Source organism: Bos indicus x Bos taurus, chromosome 1 (genome assembly GCF_003369695.1).
Source record: "Bos indicus x Bos taurus breed Angus x Brahman F1 hybrid chromosome 1, Bos_hybrid_MaternalHap_v2.0, whole genome shotgun sequence".
NCBI lineage: Eukaryota > Metazoa > Chordata > Mammalia > Artiodactyla > Bovidae > Bos > Bos indicus x Bos taurus.
Window position 1 is genome coordinate 50,040,451 of NC_040076.1, and position 16,558 is coordinate 50,057,008.

The 16,558-nt window shown below is 35.6% G+C and overlaps 1 protein-coding gene and 1 long non-coding RNA gene across 9 annotated transcripts in view; one reads left to right on the plus strand and one right to left on the minus strand.

The window, feature by feature from the left end:
* LOC113906755 overlaps positions 1 to 7,412 on the plus strand; it is an 81,773-nt gene extending 74,361 nt beyond the window's left edge. The window contains exons 3-4 of the long non-coding RNA XR_003514974.1: positions 5,520 to 5,663; positions 6,976 to 7,412. This is a non-coding gene — a long non-coding RNA (uncharacterized LOC113906755). The remainder of the gene's footprint in view (positions 1 to 5,519; positions 5,664 to 6,975) is intronic.
* The window catches only part of CBLB (Cbl proto-oncogene B), a 225,729-nt gene continuing 209,885 nt past the window's right edge, over positions 715 to 16,558 (minus strand). For all 8 annotated transcript variants that reach the window (XM_027565080.1, XM_027564994.1, XM_027564910.1 and 5 more), the window contains one exon: positions 715 to 4,541. In XM_027565080.1, coding sequence (XP_027420881.1) covers positions 4,282 to 4,541 — 260 coding nt within the window. In that variant the 3' untranslated portion in view covers positions 715 to 4,281. The remainder of the gene's footprint in view (positions 4,542 to 16,558) is intronic.

The window sequence follows — 16,558 nt, forward strand, 5'->3', positions numbered from 1 at the left end:
GAACATATCACACCCTACTTTGACAGTCCTAGAAGAGGCATGATGGTTGTTACATGCTTTAACGCTAAGTTCCTTGCATATATTAAGGGCCCAACATAGTTCTTCCGGGGCTTCCCTGTAGCTCAGCTAGCTGGTGAAGAATCCGCCTGCAATGCAGGAGACCTGGGTTCTTAGCACTTACCATATGTACATAATGCCAGTACAATGTGATAACTTCCGTACAGTGTTCTCTGTATTGGAATTATGTGCTTGCAGCTCCCATTTAATTATGTGTTCTTTGAAAGTATAGTTAGTTATTACTACTATGCATGTACCAGTGATTTTCACAACATTCTGTTACGGTTTCTGATATAAAAGCAGTTATTAACATGGTTTGTCTCCATTGTCCTCTCCCTGATATGTACTGGTCAGTGACAAATGATTAGAATAATCAAGAATTTAAAGAATATAAAGAACAGATGTTACTTTTAAGAAATATCAATTATATGGTATGTCATTAGAAGACAATCAGCTTTTCCCGAATTTGATATTTCTTACTCAGAGCCTTAATATAACTTTGACTTTTCAGTTCTAAGGCATGGGAGTAGCTTATCTATGTGAAATACCTTTAAATGATATGTTTTGTTATTTAATAATTGAATCATTTGGGATGGGTACTTGATACAATGTTGACCATTAGCTCTGAATGTGAAGATAAAAAATACAACATAGAACTGCTCTGAAATGTTTGCATTCATTTGAAAAATAATATACCAACTCTGCTTTTGTTAACATTCATTTTATAAAATACCTTAAAAGAACAGATAAAATTGTACTGGAGTTTACATAATAACCAGAATTGAAAAAGGATGAATAAAATATAAATTAATTGAACACATAGCTATTTTGCCACATTAGACAAGTTTTTAAAAGGCATTAAAAATAAAATAGTAATTGAGAAGAAAACCCTTCACTCAACTGCTGTCATTTTCTGCAAACTCTTCCTAGAAGCACTAAAATTCCAGGTCAACAGGCAGTACCTGTATTGTTGAAAACATACTGTGATTTGCTTTCAAATCTGTCAGCATAAGAGAAAAAAAACTGAAAAATTTAACTGGGTTAGATAATTCAGTGCAAATTAAAGCTTCAAGTTGAAGATCTGAGAGGAAAAATAATGTCCAAACTGTAAGAAATGCTTCTGGAATTGAACAAGAGAAAAATTCACATTATGAAGAAATCTTTGCAAGTGTTCGTGTGTGTGGAATATTGAGTTAACCAATGGGCCCTCTGAGGTTCATGGGCAATTAGGGTTCTGTTATTAAGACTATTTGCAATACAGGCAAGGGAATATGGATGGGGAGGGGTCACCTTTATGGAAAGAAGTTCAAGTTGACCATAAGCTCTGCTGATTCAATTCTAGAAAATTTGGCCAGGATAGATATTATAGACATCAAAGGGGAAAGAGAGATTAATGATGGAGATAATTTACTGGATTATCTTTAAAGGTAAGTACTTCTGCCCCAGAATATGTTAGGGCACAGGGGAGAGCAGATTAATGTTGGCCACGATCTGTTTTAATTATATAAATAGCATGTTGTACTGGCTTTAAAAATAATCATATTACCAAATTTTGAGAAATCAGAGGAATGTCAAACTTTGGATCACAGTGAAACCAAACCTGGATCATTTCCAGCCATTAATGGCTAGTCACTTTTATGATTAAAAACTGTGTTTTTAATTATTTCCTCAAAAAAAATCTTTTTTGAGTTAAGTAATAGGTAGCAGTAAGTTTTCAATGACAGTGTTTGATAGAAAGTTTCCACTCTTTCCATTCCATACAAATTTTTGATTTGGTCTTTTTCACGGGAAAACTACTGGTTGCTATTGAGAACTAGGTACAGAGAGATTTTCGTGCAGGCTAGTAAGTTTTCTTGCAAAACAGATTTTAAAAATTTCAGATCTAAACTTACTATGTTGTCACTATTTTTTTTCTCACTTTCATTGGAAATGTTCACTCATTTTTTAAGATTGTTTGAATGAGATTATACTATGCTTTCTAACACTCACATTTTACATCCTTCCCTGATCTATTAAGAATGTTATACAATGTTATCACAATGAAGTGGCAACTTTTGGCTTTTAGACTGTACCGAAGATCAGCAACTCATAAAACAAACAAACAAACCCAAAACACAGTGCTATTTCAGCATGACATCAGAAACTAATAAAAACAAATGAAAAATCATGATGCTGTAACATGGAGTTCATAAAGTGATGGAGAATTAGCCAATGCAATTTTTAAAAGTATAAAAAACTGCCCTCATATACTTACAGGAAGAACATTTAAGGCAAATTAAAAATTCTCTTCCAGGGACATGAACCAGCTCAGAATCAGATGAAGAAATTAAAACATGAGCACAAACTACCCAAGGCCTATGACTCCTCAAGGACCTCATGTTAGGAGACCAAGTTGTCAAGTCAGGGCACGTGTCAGCTCGCAAAGAAATGTGCTGCTTCCCTCCCCGGGTCAACACAAGGACTGTACAAGTCTTGACTTAGTTTCCTTTGGCTCTGCTACACGTTTGGTCACATGCTTTCAAATCCCAAAGAGGCACTCATTATCAGATGCATCTTTTTACATCACACTGTGTGAAGGTAAACGAGTAACAGAAACGTGCACAAACCCGCAGGCAGTACACATTTAGAAAACCACCTGTGGGTCAAGCATTTAACACAGACCTGGTTTTGTCTCAATTCTTTACTAAATAATAATTTAAAAAGACGACTGCCTGAAAATTCTGAAGCGCTGGTGGAAACCTTCCATGCTTTTGTCTAGCAGAGACACTTTCTGACCATCCAAAGTGCGGATAAAGGATAACAGAATACCACAATGCAATCACTTTGTGATGGTTTGTGCTTTAAGAACACAGTGCCTGACAGCACAGAGCACATCACAGGTGCCCAATAAATATCTGTAGGTTTAAAAGTAATAATGTGGTTTCTGAAGAACCTACTTTCATTTTGCAAAAAAGGCAAAACTATATAAATTTCTTTCACCTGACTGGATGGAACAACGTGGAGCAATGAATGAGACTCTAAAAATTAAATATGAACTCTAATTTGATGGTAGAAAATTATTAAGAATTTTGCAAAAAAAAAAAAAAAAAATACAACATTGCCACAGTAGCATTAGCACTTAACAGTGCATCAAAGATTTACTGTTTCCACTGCAAGATGAACTGGTTCCTAAACTTGTTAGGTACCAGAGTGTAATCACTCAAACAGGAAATGAAGTCTGTTCCACTTTGGGAAAGGTATGCTCATAATTTTATCTGAAAATTACTAATACACTTCTGGGAGATGGCCCTCTTACTCAGTATGCCTCATCGGTAATGCGGGCATAAATACCAAGGGACCTCGTGATCTAACTTTAGCATGGCGCTGTCATCTGCAAGTGTATTTCTCCCACCTCTGCAGTAGTTGCTTTCCAATATTTCAGGTTATTATTGTTTTTTTTCTTTTTATAGTCATTACACCTCGAGGATGACAAAGATGAGAGTGTGGAAGATTAACGATCACAAAACTTACACCAAAAAGGGAAGCTTGTCTATATTATATGAAAATCCCTTATAAAAGGCAGTTCATTAACCAAAAATGCTTTATACATTCAGATTTTCCCCATCTCTCAACAGTGATGGTTTCCAAAGAGAACACTCAGTAGTGAAGGCCACGCACTTGTTTTGCATTAGTTTGATACGCTGAAAATCAGAACCTTTAAAGCATCTTGTAAATGGGAGAAATGAAACTGGACCTGGGTAGGGGGCTGGGATGGGAGTGATCACAATGAATATGTGACTTCGCTGTTGACGCACACAGCAAGGGAGCTGGTGGGAAATGTTACAGCAGACCTGACCACTGCACAGAGGGTTGATCAAGAACACAGTACAGGTATCAAAAAAAACCAAAAATCTGAAAAGTAAAAAACAAACTGCAACTTTGCCAACTTGTAAACAGGAAAAGCATTTCACAGATTCAAAGTTCAAGGGAAGTAAACGTTTTAAATTATTTTTGTCAGTTCAACCCTGATTTAAAAGTATGGCTAGCAAGAGGAAGGAAGCCGCAGCCCTTGGCATCCTGAGCAAGCAGCAGCTGTCTTCTGAGAAGCAGCCACTTCCAAGCCTCTCTTCTCAAAGATGCCACGTGAGGAGGAGAAAGCTTCTCTCTTGAATCCCGTCTCTTTCTCTCCACACGCCTGGGATAGTCAGCGATTGCTTCGCCTTCTGGTCTTTATGATCCTGGTTGCTATAGATTTAGACGTGGGGAGACTGGAGGGGGGAAGGCAAATTCCCGAAGGATGCTACGGGCCACTTCCACATTATTCTGGGCTATCTCTAAGGCTCTTTTCACTTCTTCAAAGGCATAACCCTCTCCCATGAGTTTTGCAATTTTTGCATCGACATTTTCCAATGCTGCCTCAGGCCCGTGGGGTTTTCTGTGGTGAATTTCTGGTGCAGTCCTGCGGGGTCGTGGTTTAGGAGGTCTGGCTGGTGCTTGTGAACCATCTGTGTGGATTTTAAAGAGAAGTATTTAAATAAAGAGATAAAAAGAAAGACATTATACATCAGTAGGATTTCATTATTTTATATTAAAACAGTTTTTCATTGTTTCTACAAAAACCATTTTTATATACTGTGGTTGAATAGGTTATATTGTGTCTACTTTGAATGTCGGGAAAACAAAGATAAGATGTGTTGGAAATTTGAGAAATTAACACAAATGTCTTCCCACTTCTACATATTATTCTTTAAATCAGATGAAATAAAAGATATAGAAGGAAAAAAAAATAACTGAAAAAGAAAAGCTTTCACTCTGGCAATACAGTAACCCTTCTCTACTATGGTGGAGATAATTTCCTGGGAAGTTTCTACTGAAAGAAACTGTTACAAGCTCAATGATATTCCTGCTAGAACATCCCCATCAGGTCCTACGTCTCACCCCATGTCATAAGCAAGACTTCTGAGAAATACGCTTTGCAGCATATTTTTCCAGTTAGAATGCTGGAAAGTGAGGCCTTACTGATGCTGGGGGGAAATAATGAAATAGCAGATGCTTTCAGACAGCCGTTAGTCAATAGGTTGGTGCTTTGCTGAAATACTTCATCCAGATTCCAATGTAGAAAGCTTAGCTTGGAAAAAAAAAAAAAGCAAAGCCAGCAGAAACAGTGGAGAACTGGGTTCCAGGTCAGTCTCTTGGTATTCGTTTCCCAAAGTTAAACCAAATGACACTGGTGTCCAAAAATGGAAAGTAATCTCATTAAGAACAAAGAAAATATAGGCCACCACCATGCAGATCACCAGGAAGTGGGCCAGTAACTTAAGGGGGCACTTTTATCACAGATTTCCATTTATCTGTACATGGTATGTACTATCAAAAGCCTAGATTTTAAAAAGAGATTAAAAGTTGTCTTAAACCCATAAATGTTTGATGGCATAAATTTGACAAGACAGACATCAATATTTATTTAATCCCTTTTTTCTTAGATGACTGACAAGTGCAACATTCAGGGACACAGTTAAACAAACGAAGAAGTGAGGCTAGAACACAAATGCCTCATGACTCCTGTGCTCGTCCTGTCCTTCCTCATCTCTACTCCGCCAACTTTCCTGATGGCGTCTGCAAACACTGTAAGCTGATATTTTCAATAATAAATGTAAATCTGAGAATCATCTGATACATTATTTCACATTTTCTCAAAAGTATATTTGTCTGAGAAGGTAATAAAAAAAAATTCTATTTGCAATTCTAGCACTATCAACATACACAAAAGCTTCCAGGATGAAAATATTTAGTTCTACACAAAATTGGATGATAGTCTTATTTTTGTTTCTTTCTTACAGAATAATATCTAGTTTGAAAAAATATTATAGCTATAGATAAAGCTCATTCTACTTAGACATAAGAACACACATTAGTTTCTGGTTCTTGGTAAAGTCTGCTGTTTTGTGTATCTGCAACTAAACATCTCAAATTATTATGGTCTAGTAAATTGCACTTCTTACTGTTGAGGTTTCATTTATTTTTCTATTAAGTATTTCCATTAATGTCATGCAGAGATGGACAATAAATTATGCTTCTAATCCCTTCCAAAAAACTATTAAAGATTCTAGCAAGACTTCCTTTAATCAGTTACCACGGAATTTATACATTGAAATACTGTCTGTTCTGGCTTATTTTTCGGTGTGAAAAGGACCTAGAATTAAATACAAAGTTAAATTCCTTGTAGTTTTTGAAGAATTTTTCCAATACTGTTCTTTTATTCCTGTCTACAATACTGAGAAAGGCACATGACTATGAAGCATTTTTGATAAGTATAGCTGTGTAGACTACTCAACTGGGAAAGATGCTGTAACAGCAAGACATCTCATGGTATAATAAAAAATTAAGTTTTAGAACTTTTAGATTTTAGACTTAATAAACACATGTCTTTGATCTCAGTAGATGACTCTAAAAAATATGACATCTATCACCAAGAAAATCCCCCAAGAAATCTATTCGCTCTATGAAGCTGCTGTAGGTAATACTGGCCACATGTAATGGGAACATGCAGATGATAATTTTTTCTTGAGAAAGTTATTCTCTTCTTAAAAAATCATAAGAACTAAGCATAATTCAGGAAGCCCAAGTTAGGTTAAACCAAATGTTAGGGAAAATGAAACACCCTACAAAATGATTAAATTAAAACTAGAGGAGTTAAGGTATCTCTGGTCTATTTCAAATATCAATAGATATGATATTTGAGGAAATGATTCAAACCACTTGTGGAAAGAATCACAATAGATTTTGGATATATTTTCAGTAAAAAGGACAAACCTCTGAAGTAAAGATTAGTGCGTCCACAAATACATTTTTTTTTAAAATACAAAACTCTCGTATATACCGGCTTATTTAACCCTAGTCCTCGCCACCCTAACCTGACATGTCTTTGGAATCTTACAGATGCCCTGAGTTGAACAGTATCATGTATTAGAGCCCATGAATGGAAGTAAGTGGAAGATATGTTGTGACTTTTTGCCACCTGTTATATATAAATTTCTATTTATTGCTGAATATTTTATTCAATTTGGAATTTAATTTTTTGTTTGACTGCTTTATTGTATAGTGTAGCTCTGCACCAGCAACTGACAGCTACAACTTTTCCAGGTGAGGATGTCAATGAGGAGCACCACTCAGAGACTTAGATTCATCTCTGCTTGGCCACTAAGATTTAGAGTGACTTGCAGCTAAGCAAGCAGTTTGCTTTTATAATTCTCACTCTGCAAATATACTTTTTTGTCTCCATTTTTAGAGGTGTAACTTATCTCTTCTCAGGGAGTATATGAATTAATGTAATGCTTGGTGTATGTGCTGAGGAGACTTTGAAAAAGAGAAGACAATGAATTCACATCTGTAATGGTAACCACTGTACTCAAATGCTGTATAGAAGAGCAATTACTATAAATCAATAGGGATTCAAGTGTGGAACAGGAAAAAAAAACCTTGGATTTATAGTGAGCTCTTATAAACTTTTAAGCAAGATACCAACAAGCAAGATCTCTTACAACTTGAAGTGTAACCTTTAAGAATAAAAAAAAAAAAATGTTAAAAAAGCTTCATGCTGATGATTATATCACATCACTTAAAGCCAACCCCTCTCTCTAGACACCTCTTCCTAAAATTCATGGGCTTCAGCCTTCTCTGTCCCCACTTCTTTCTCACAGTGTCTAAAAGAGGAAACACCAGGTCCTTACATTGGAATGTGTAGATGAAGGAAAGGAGCAGATGAACCCATCTTAGAGTTCCCTCAAAGGAGTTATGTTGTAGTTTTGTAGTACACTGGAATGACTGTGAATTTTACAAGCTCTGTGGGGATTTCTGTACCTGAATACATGTATACTTAAAAATGTGATTGGAAACACATGTGTTTATTCTGGGGTCACTGTCCATGCTCATGGTATTTTTGAACTCCTAGGAGCAAGGGCAACAATATCCAAGTAAGTGCAAGAAGATGAGGAGCCACCAGATACAAACAGTACATCTTCCTGGTCACTAGTTTTACTCAAGGATATGAGAGACTTAAACGTTTTTAAAGATGGAAATGTAGACATACCAAGTAAAAAGTAAAATTTGTAGACATTTTTGAAATAACAAAGATTTTTAAGGCAATTCCCTGCATGTGACTGTCCACTTTTAGTTAAAGACGTAATCCCCTTGTCATTCAGAGTTAGCTCTTTGGTGGGGAAAAAGATTTGAGAAGTGCTAGTGTGAGACTATATCAAAACGATGGACTATCATACAATAATTTAAAGTGATGTTGACATTTCAAAAAAAGTTTAATGATGTGTAAGAAAGGTATGATACTATATTATACTGTGGAGTATGATTTCCACTGTGTGAATGTGTGCATGGTCAACCATTAGAAAGACGGGCTCCAAAATGGCAATACTGTTTTTATTGATGACATGGTTCCAGGTGACTTTTGCTTCTTTAAATTCTACTTTATTCTCTAATGTCCATGTACTACTTTAATAATTTTAAACAAAGCTTAAGATTCTGTCTACTGTGCTTTTTACAAGTCTGAATCTTAAAGAATCTTGAGCTTCTTGAGCTTTTTAAACTCAAGAATCTTAAAAAAGTACAGAAAGCACACAGTAGCTCCCTAAAGTCATGTGATCATAATGCAGTTTTGAAATCTCTCCTACAATTTTAGATTTCTTAGTACCCTCTTTCTTCGCTACTGTTTTTGATTTTTCTAATTGGTATCTCCAAACTCAGCTTAGCAATCATTATTATATGAATGGGTGAGTTAAGTTTTTAAACCTAACAATATAAATGGCTGCATACTTACTGAGTCAAATCCTATCATTTACTAGCTTTGAGACCTTGGGTACATTACTAAACATTGCTGTCTCTCCCCCATTTAAGTTATGGCTAGATCTTTATCCCATAATAAAAACTACTGAAAATATATTAAACTAAATTCTGTTATCTATATTTAAAATTATAGGTGCTAAACTGTACATAATCTTTTTTAAAGTTTGAGATATAATTCTAAGATTATTTTAGTAATTCACTGACAACACTTGGGATGGACATGAAGAATCTTGGAATACATATTTGTTCATGTATAACAATACCTGAGTATTAAAAATAAATAACTCATTAAGACATAAATCTCATTTTACTATTGACACATAAGTTGGATCAATTATTTCTGAAACTCATTATGTAAACTTGAATTGCTACCACTATCGATATACTCTCTAATTTTAGAAGGACATGTTTTAGATACACAGTTTTTACTAAATTACAAATATCTTCACATACACTATAGTAGGTAATTATGATTGTTAAAAACAGAGCCTAGGTTATAACTTTTTTAATACATTCAGAAAATTGTTATAGAAGTATTAGTATTATGTTTGTAAGAAAAACAACACTATGTTCTGTGGTTTTAAACCTGAAGCTGTGTATAAGGAAAAACATTTTAGGTAGCTGAACTAAAGTAAAACTCTATAACACTGCAATTTCCTTTGTTGGAACATAAAACCTTAAAAACACTATCTTAAAACATCTCTAATAACAATACACAATTCCAACTCTTATGTGAAATGAAGCCATAGTTTCCAATTGAGGTCTTAATATAAAATTCATTCAACATCTGATCACTTTTCCTTTAAGCTAATGAAGGAAAAGTAGTACTGGAATCAATTCCTTCTATGAGACATCCTTTACTTTGCAGGTATACTTGGTAATAATATCTGTTACAAACACATTTAATACAAGTCATGTGCTGAAATTCTAGCATTAAGTGTTGCCTTAAATGTCCTTCTAAATACTAAGAATATTAAAAAGCTCAGCTGTACTCATCAGCATGAGCAAAAACACATCATCATTATGACTTTGTATTCTGTCAGCTGGATTCCCTGGGTTTTTAAAGAATGGTATTCAAACTGTAGCACATATGTGTTACAACAAGAGAAAAGCGAACTGAAAAATGTGTAAAAGCTCCTGCATAGCTAGTATAGACATGAACCCCACGTGAAGAAATAAGCAGATTATTAGCAAAATAATAATTCTGCTAATATATGTCACCCATATACAGGTATATATGAATTTAACACAAGCTGGTAAAATCCACTTATTAACTATCATTATAACATATTCATATCATTAAATACTGTTAGATCTAAGAACTTTAGAGAGTTATAAACTTTTGGAGGGGGAAGAATAAAACATTTGGAAGGCTCTTTGTATATGAAGACATGCACACATCTTTTTTAGGTAAATGTATAAGGAAAATACTTTTAAATCAATTAAAATTTTGGAATTAGAAATATTCTTTTCATAAAGTTTATACATATAAATTGGTCACCATCAACTAGACCACCATAAAAAACAGAAATGGAATTTATAAGATGCAGCAAATTATACTGGAATCCTCAACAGTCATCTTAAAAAGGCCTTAATGGTATAAAAATGCTACTGCAAATAAGTGCTGTTAGTATCCCAAAGGCACGTATCATCCAGTCTCAAGTTTTTGATGGAAAGATCTAATCCAGAAGGCAAGCTAAGTCCCTCTCCTAGTATGAAATAAACTAGTGGACAGCTTGGTAGCCCTGTGAAGGAGCATGTGAACAAGTATCTTGCTAGAAAAAAAGTATCTTATTTTCCGTAGTTTGTGTTTGTAAAGAGAGTTCAAGGAGTCAGTCGAAATATTTGATGTTACAGCTAGCTGAGACCCTCAAAGTAATATCAAGACTAGTTTTTCCACTCAGGTAAAAAGCCAGTTCAGGCTTCTGGTAAATGCCTATCTGGGGATGTTTCAATGGGTTTGTCACTCAGAGTTCTTCCTTGAAATTTCTACCAGTTGAAATCATATATGTAAATGATGTTATTCTGGGCTCAATAATACCTGCATGCTATGGTGTAAACTATAAAGTTGTGAAAATAGAATGTTTAGGCCACAATCCTTTTTGTAACTTGAGAATATGTTTCTGTTAATACAGAGCTGGTGATACAGAATGTTATTTTTAAATCAGTCAAGGCACTGTTCTCAAAGTTGTACTTTAACATCTCAAGGAATTTGCTTTATTTTCATATATATATACGCTGCTAAGTCACTTCAGTTGTGTCCGACTCTGTGCAACCCCATAAATGGCAGCTCACCAGGCTCCCCATCCCTGGGATTTTCCAGACAAGAACACTGGAGTGGGTTGCCATTTCCTTCTCTAACTATATATATATATGTGTGTGTGTGTGTGTGTATATATATATATATATATATATATATATATATAGTTAGATACTGTCTTTCCTGACTTTCACATTTTTCTATCATTCTGGAAATCTTCCCTTTCAACTGAAAATAGTGTTTCAGTGGATATCCATGGATATCTCTGAAATATTGGACTGGCTAGAAGTAAACTGGTAAAGACAGCATGGACCAAAATTTGAAAAAGTTAGTAAAATTTTCCGAGTTATATTCAAGTGTGAAAACTTATGAAACTACAGAGGGATTTTTACGTATCTCCCATGCGTGTCATCAAGTACAGAGCTATTGTGTTAGTAATTCTCAAAGCAGCTATCTACCTTGATTGGATGTTACAGAATGGACAACCGCTCACTATTAACAAATCTGTGAGCTGATATTTGAGCTTGAAAGCAAACTGAATTCAACAATACATTAAAAAGGATCATACATCATGATCAAGTGGGATTTATCCCAGGATTGCAAGGATTTTTCAGCATCCATAAATCAATTTGATATATATCACATTAACAAGCTAAAGACTAAAAACCATATGATCATCTTGATACAGAAATGCTTTTGATAAAATTCAACATCCATTTCTGATGAGAACTTAGGCATATAGGGAACATACCTCAACATAATGAAGAACATACAGGGCAAACCCATTATGAACATCATACTCAACAATGACAACCTGAAAGCATTCTAAGATCAAGAATAAGACAAGGCTGCCACTCTTGCCACTTTTGTTCACAATAGCTTTGGCAGTCGTAGCCACAGCAGAGAAGTAAAAAAAAAAAGGAATCCAAATTAGAAAGGAAGAAGTAAAAAAAAAAAAACAAAAACCTGTCACTTTGGAAGACAGCTTGCTATTATACACAGAAAATTGTAAAGATGCCACCAGTAAACTACTAGAGCTTGTTAATGAATTAGGTAAAGCTGCAGGATACAAAATTGATATACAGAAATCTGTTGCATTTCTATACATTAATAAAGTATCAATGAAATTAAGATAACAATCCCATTTACTGTCACAACAGAAAGAATAAAATACCTAGGAATAAACCTACCTAAGAAGGCAAAAGACATACTCTGAAAACTATAAAACACTGATGAAATAAATTGAAGGTGATGTAAACAAAAAGATATATTCTGTTCTTGGATTGGAAGAATAAATATTGTCAAAATGACTATACTACCCAAAGCAATCTACATATTGAATGCAATTCCTATCAAATTACCAATGGCACTTTTCAGAGAAGAAATAATTTTGAAATTTGTATCAAAACACAAAGGACTTTGAGTAGTCAAAACAATCTTGAGAAAGAAGAATGGAGCTGGAGGAATCACCTCCTGACTTCAGACTATACTACAAAGCTACAGGAATCAAAACAGTACTGTACTGGCACAAAAACAGACAACAGGAATCAATGAATAGGACAGAAAGCCCAGAAATAAACCCACACACTTATGGTCAATCTCTAACGAAGGAGGCAAGAATATGCAATGGAGAAAAGACAGTTTCTTCAATAAGTGGTGTTGGGAAAACTGGACAGTTGTATATAAAAGAATGAAATTAGTAGCATATACAAAAATAAACTCAAAATGAGTTTAAAGACCTAAATAGAAGACAGGTATTATAAAACTAGAGGAAACCAAACAAGGGATTAACTTCCAAAATATATAAACAATTCATCCAGATCAACTTTTACAAAACACAAAAAATGGGCAGATCATCTAAAGAGACACTTTCCAAAAGAAGACATACAGATGGCCAAGAGGCACATGAAAAGATGCTCAACACTGCTAATTATTAGAGAAATGCAAATCAAAACTACAATGATATATCACCTCACACAGGTTAGAATGGCCATCATCAAATGTCTACAAACAATAAATGCTGGAAAGGGTGTGGAGAAAAAAGGACCCTCCTACACTGTAGGGGAGGATATAAACTGGTACAGCCATTATGTAGAACAATATAGAGATTCCTTAAAAAATGAAAAATCAAGTTACCATATGATCCAGCAACCCATTTCCCAGGGATATATCTGGAAAAGCTAAAAAAATTCAAAAACATACACGCACCCCAGTGTTCATAGCAGCACTATTTAAAGTAGCCAAGATATGGAAACAACCCAAGTGTCCATCAATAGCTGAATGGATAAAGAAGAGACTATATATACACACATACATACATACAGTGGAATATTATGTAGCTATAAAAAAAGAATGAAATAATACCACTTGTACCAACATGGATGGACCCAGAGATTATGATACTAAGTGAGGTAAATCAGACAAAGACAAATATCATATGATGTCACTTATATGTGGAATCTGAAAAAAGTGATATAAATGAATCTATTTATGAAACAGAAACTCACAGACATAGAAAACAAATTGGTGTAAAAGGGGAAAGGAGCAGGGAGGGATAAATTAGGAGTTTGGGATTAGCAGATATATAGTACTACATATTGGAGAAGGCAATGGCAACCCACTCCAGTACTCTTGCCTGGAAAATCCCATGGATGGAGGAGCCTGGTGGGCTGCAGTCCATGGGGTCGCTAAGAGTCAGACACGACTGAGTGCCTTCACTTTCACTTTTCACTTTCATACATTGGAGAAGGCAATGGCAACCCACTCCAGTGTTCTTGCCTGGAGAATCCCAGGGACTGGGGAGCCTGGTGGGCTGCCGTCTATGGGGTCACACAGAGTCAGACATGACTGAAGTGACTTAGCAGCAGCAGTACTATATATATAATAGGTAAAAAACAAGGTCCTATTGCATGGTACAGGGAACTATATTCAGTATGTTGTAGTAACCTATAATGGAAAAGTATCTAAAGATGAATATATATATATACACACACACACACACACACAGATATACTATATATACACAGTACACATATATACACATACAAAAAAGATCTTCACAACCCACAAGATTATGATGGTGTGATCACACACATAGAGCCAGACATCCTGGAATGCGAAGTTAAGTAGGCCTTAGGAAGCATCACTACAAATAAAGCTAGTGGAGGTAATGGAATTCCAGTTGATCTATTTCAAATCCTGAAAGATGATGCTGTGAAAGTGCTGCACTCAATATGCCAGCACATTTGGAAAACTCAGCAGTAGCCATAGGACTGGAAAAGGTCAGTTTTCATTCCAATGCCAAAGAATGCTCAAACGACTGCATAACTGCATTCATCTCATAAGCTAGCAAAGAATGCTCAAAATTATCCATGCCAGGCTTCAACAGTACATGAACCGTGAACTTCCAGATGTTCAAGCTGGTTTTAGAAAAGGCAGAGGCACCAGAGATCAAGTTGCCAACATCTGTTGGATCATTGACAAAGCAAGAGAGTTCCAGAAAAACATCTACTTCTGCTTATTGATTATGCCAAAGCCTTTGACTGTGTGGATCATAACAAACTGTCGAAAATTCTTCAAGAGATGGGAGTACCAGACCACCTGACCTGCCTCCTGAGAAATCTGTATTGCAGGTCAAGAAGCAACAGTTAGAAGTGAACATGGAAAAACAGACTGTTTCCAAATTGGGAAAGGAGTATGTCAAGGTTGTATATTGTCACCCTGCTTATTTAACTTATATGCAGAGTACATCATGAGAAATGCTGCACTGGATGAAGCACAAGCTGGAATCAAGATTGCTGGGAGAAATATCAATAACCTCAGATATGCAGATGACACCACCCTTATGGCAGAAAGCAAAGAAAAACTAAAGAGCCTCTTGATGAAAGGGAAAGACGAGTGTGAAAAATTTGGCTTAAAACTCAACATTCAAAAAACTAAGATCATGGCATCTGGTCCCATCAGTTCATGGCAAATAGATGGGGAAACAGTGACAGACTTTATTTTTTTGAGCTCCAAAATCATGGCAGATGGTGACTGCAGCCATGAAATTAAAAGATGCTTACTCCTTGGAAGAAAAGCTATGACCAACCTAGACAATTTACTAAAAAGCAGAGACATTACTTTGGCACAAAGGTCCGTCTAGTCAAAGCTATGGTTTTTCCAGCAGTCATGCATGGATGTTGAGAGTTGGCCTGTAAAGAAAGCTGAGCGCTGAAGAACTGATGCTTTTGAATTGTGGTGTTGGAAAAGACTCTTGAGAGTCCACTGGACAGCAAGGAGATCCAACCAGTCCATCCTAAAGGAAATCAGTCCTGAATATTCATTGGAAGGACTGATGCTGAAACTGCAGTACTTTGGCCACCTGATACAAAGAACAGACTCACTGGAAAAGACCCTGATGCTGGCAAAGATTGAAGGCAGGAGAAGGGGACGACAGTGGATGAGAAATGGTTGGATGGCATCACTGACTCAATTGTCATGAGTCTGAGTAAACTCCTGGAGTTGGTGATGGACAGGGAGGCCTGGCATGCTGCAGTCCATGGGATTGCAAAGAGTTGGACACGACTGAGTGACTGGACAGAACTGATACACACACACACACACATATATATATACTCAGTTATATAATACTTTGTTATACACCTGAAAGTAACATATTATAATCAACAGTACTTCAAAAAAAATGTCAAAATATAGTTAAAAAATACTGATATAGGACAAGAATTTACATAGGAAAAACTTCTGATGCTTCTAATTGTGAGACAAATATATTGTTTTAATTGTTTAATATGTGTATGTTCAGCATAACATCTATCAGTTACTCTTCCCTCCTCCCTTGTATCCAGCCACTCATCCAAAAAAAAATGTGCTAGGCACTCCTCTGGACACTTGAGGATATAGCAGTGAACCAAATCATGATATATCTTTAAAACATTAATATTCGAGTGAGGAGATAAACAGTCAAGCAAACAAATTAATGGAAGGTGGTATTTAGAAACATAAGGCAAAAGAAGGGGATAGAAAGTGACTGTGTGAAGTAGGGGGAGCTATTTTAGATATGGTGGGTCAAGGAAGGCATCCTGAAGAAGCAGATCAGCAGCATTTCATTAATAATGGCTATGAGTATGACTTGTACTTACTGAAATGGTACATCCTTCTATTGGGTTAGTCAAAAAGTCTGGGTTTTCTGAAACATCGTACCAAAATCCTGAACCAACTCTTTGACCACCCCAGCACTTACTGACTGGCAGCTGAACATTGCATGATAGCCCTAAATAAGCTTGAAAATTAACAGTCTGGTGCTAATAGTAATTCTAAAGAAATTTTTTTTTTCCTTAATGGAAAAATAAGAGAATGCAACATTTCAGTGTATATAGACATCTTTCCCATTTCTCATATTTGATAAGG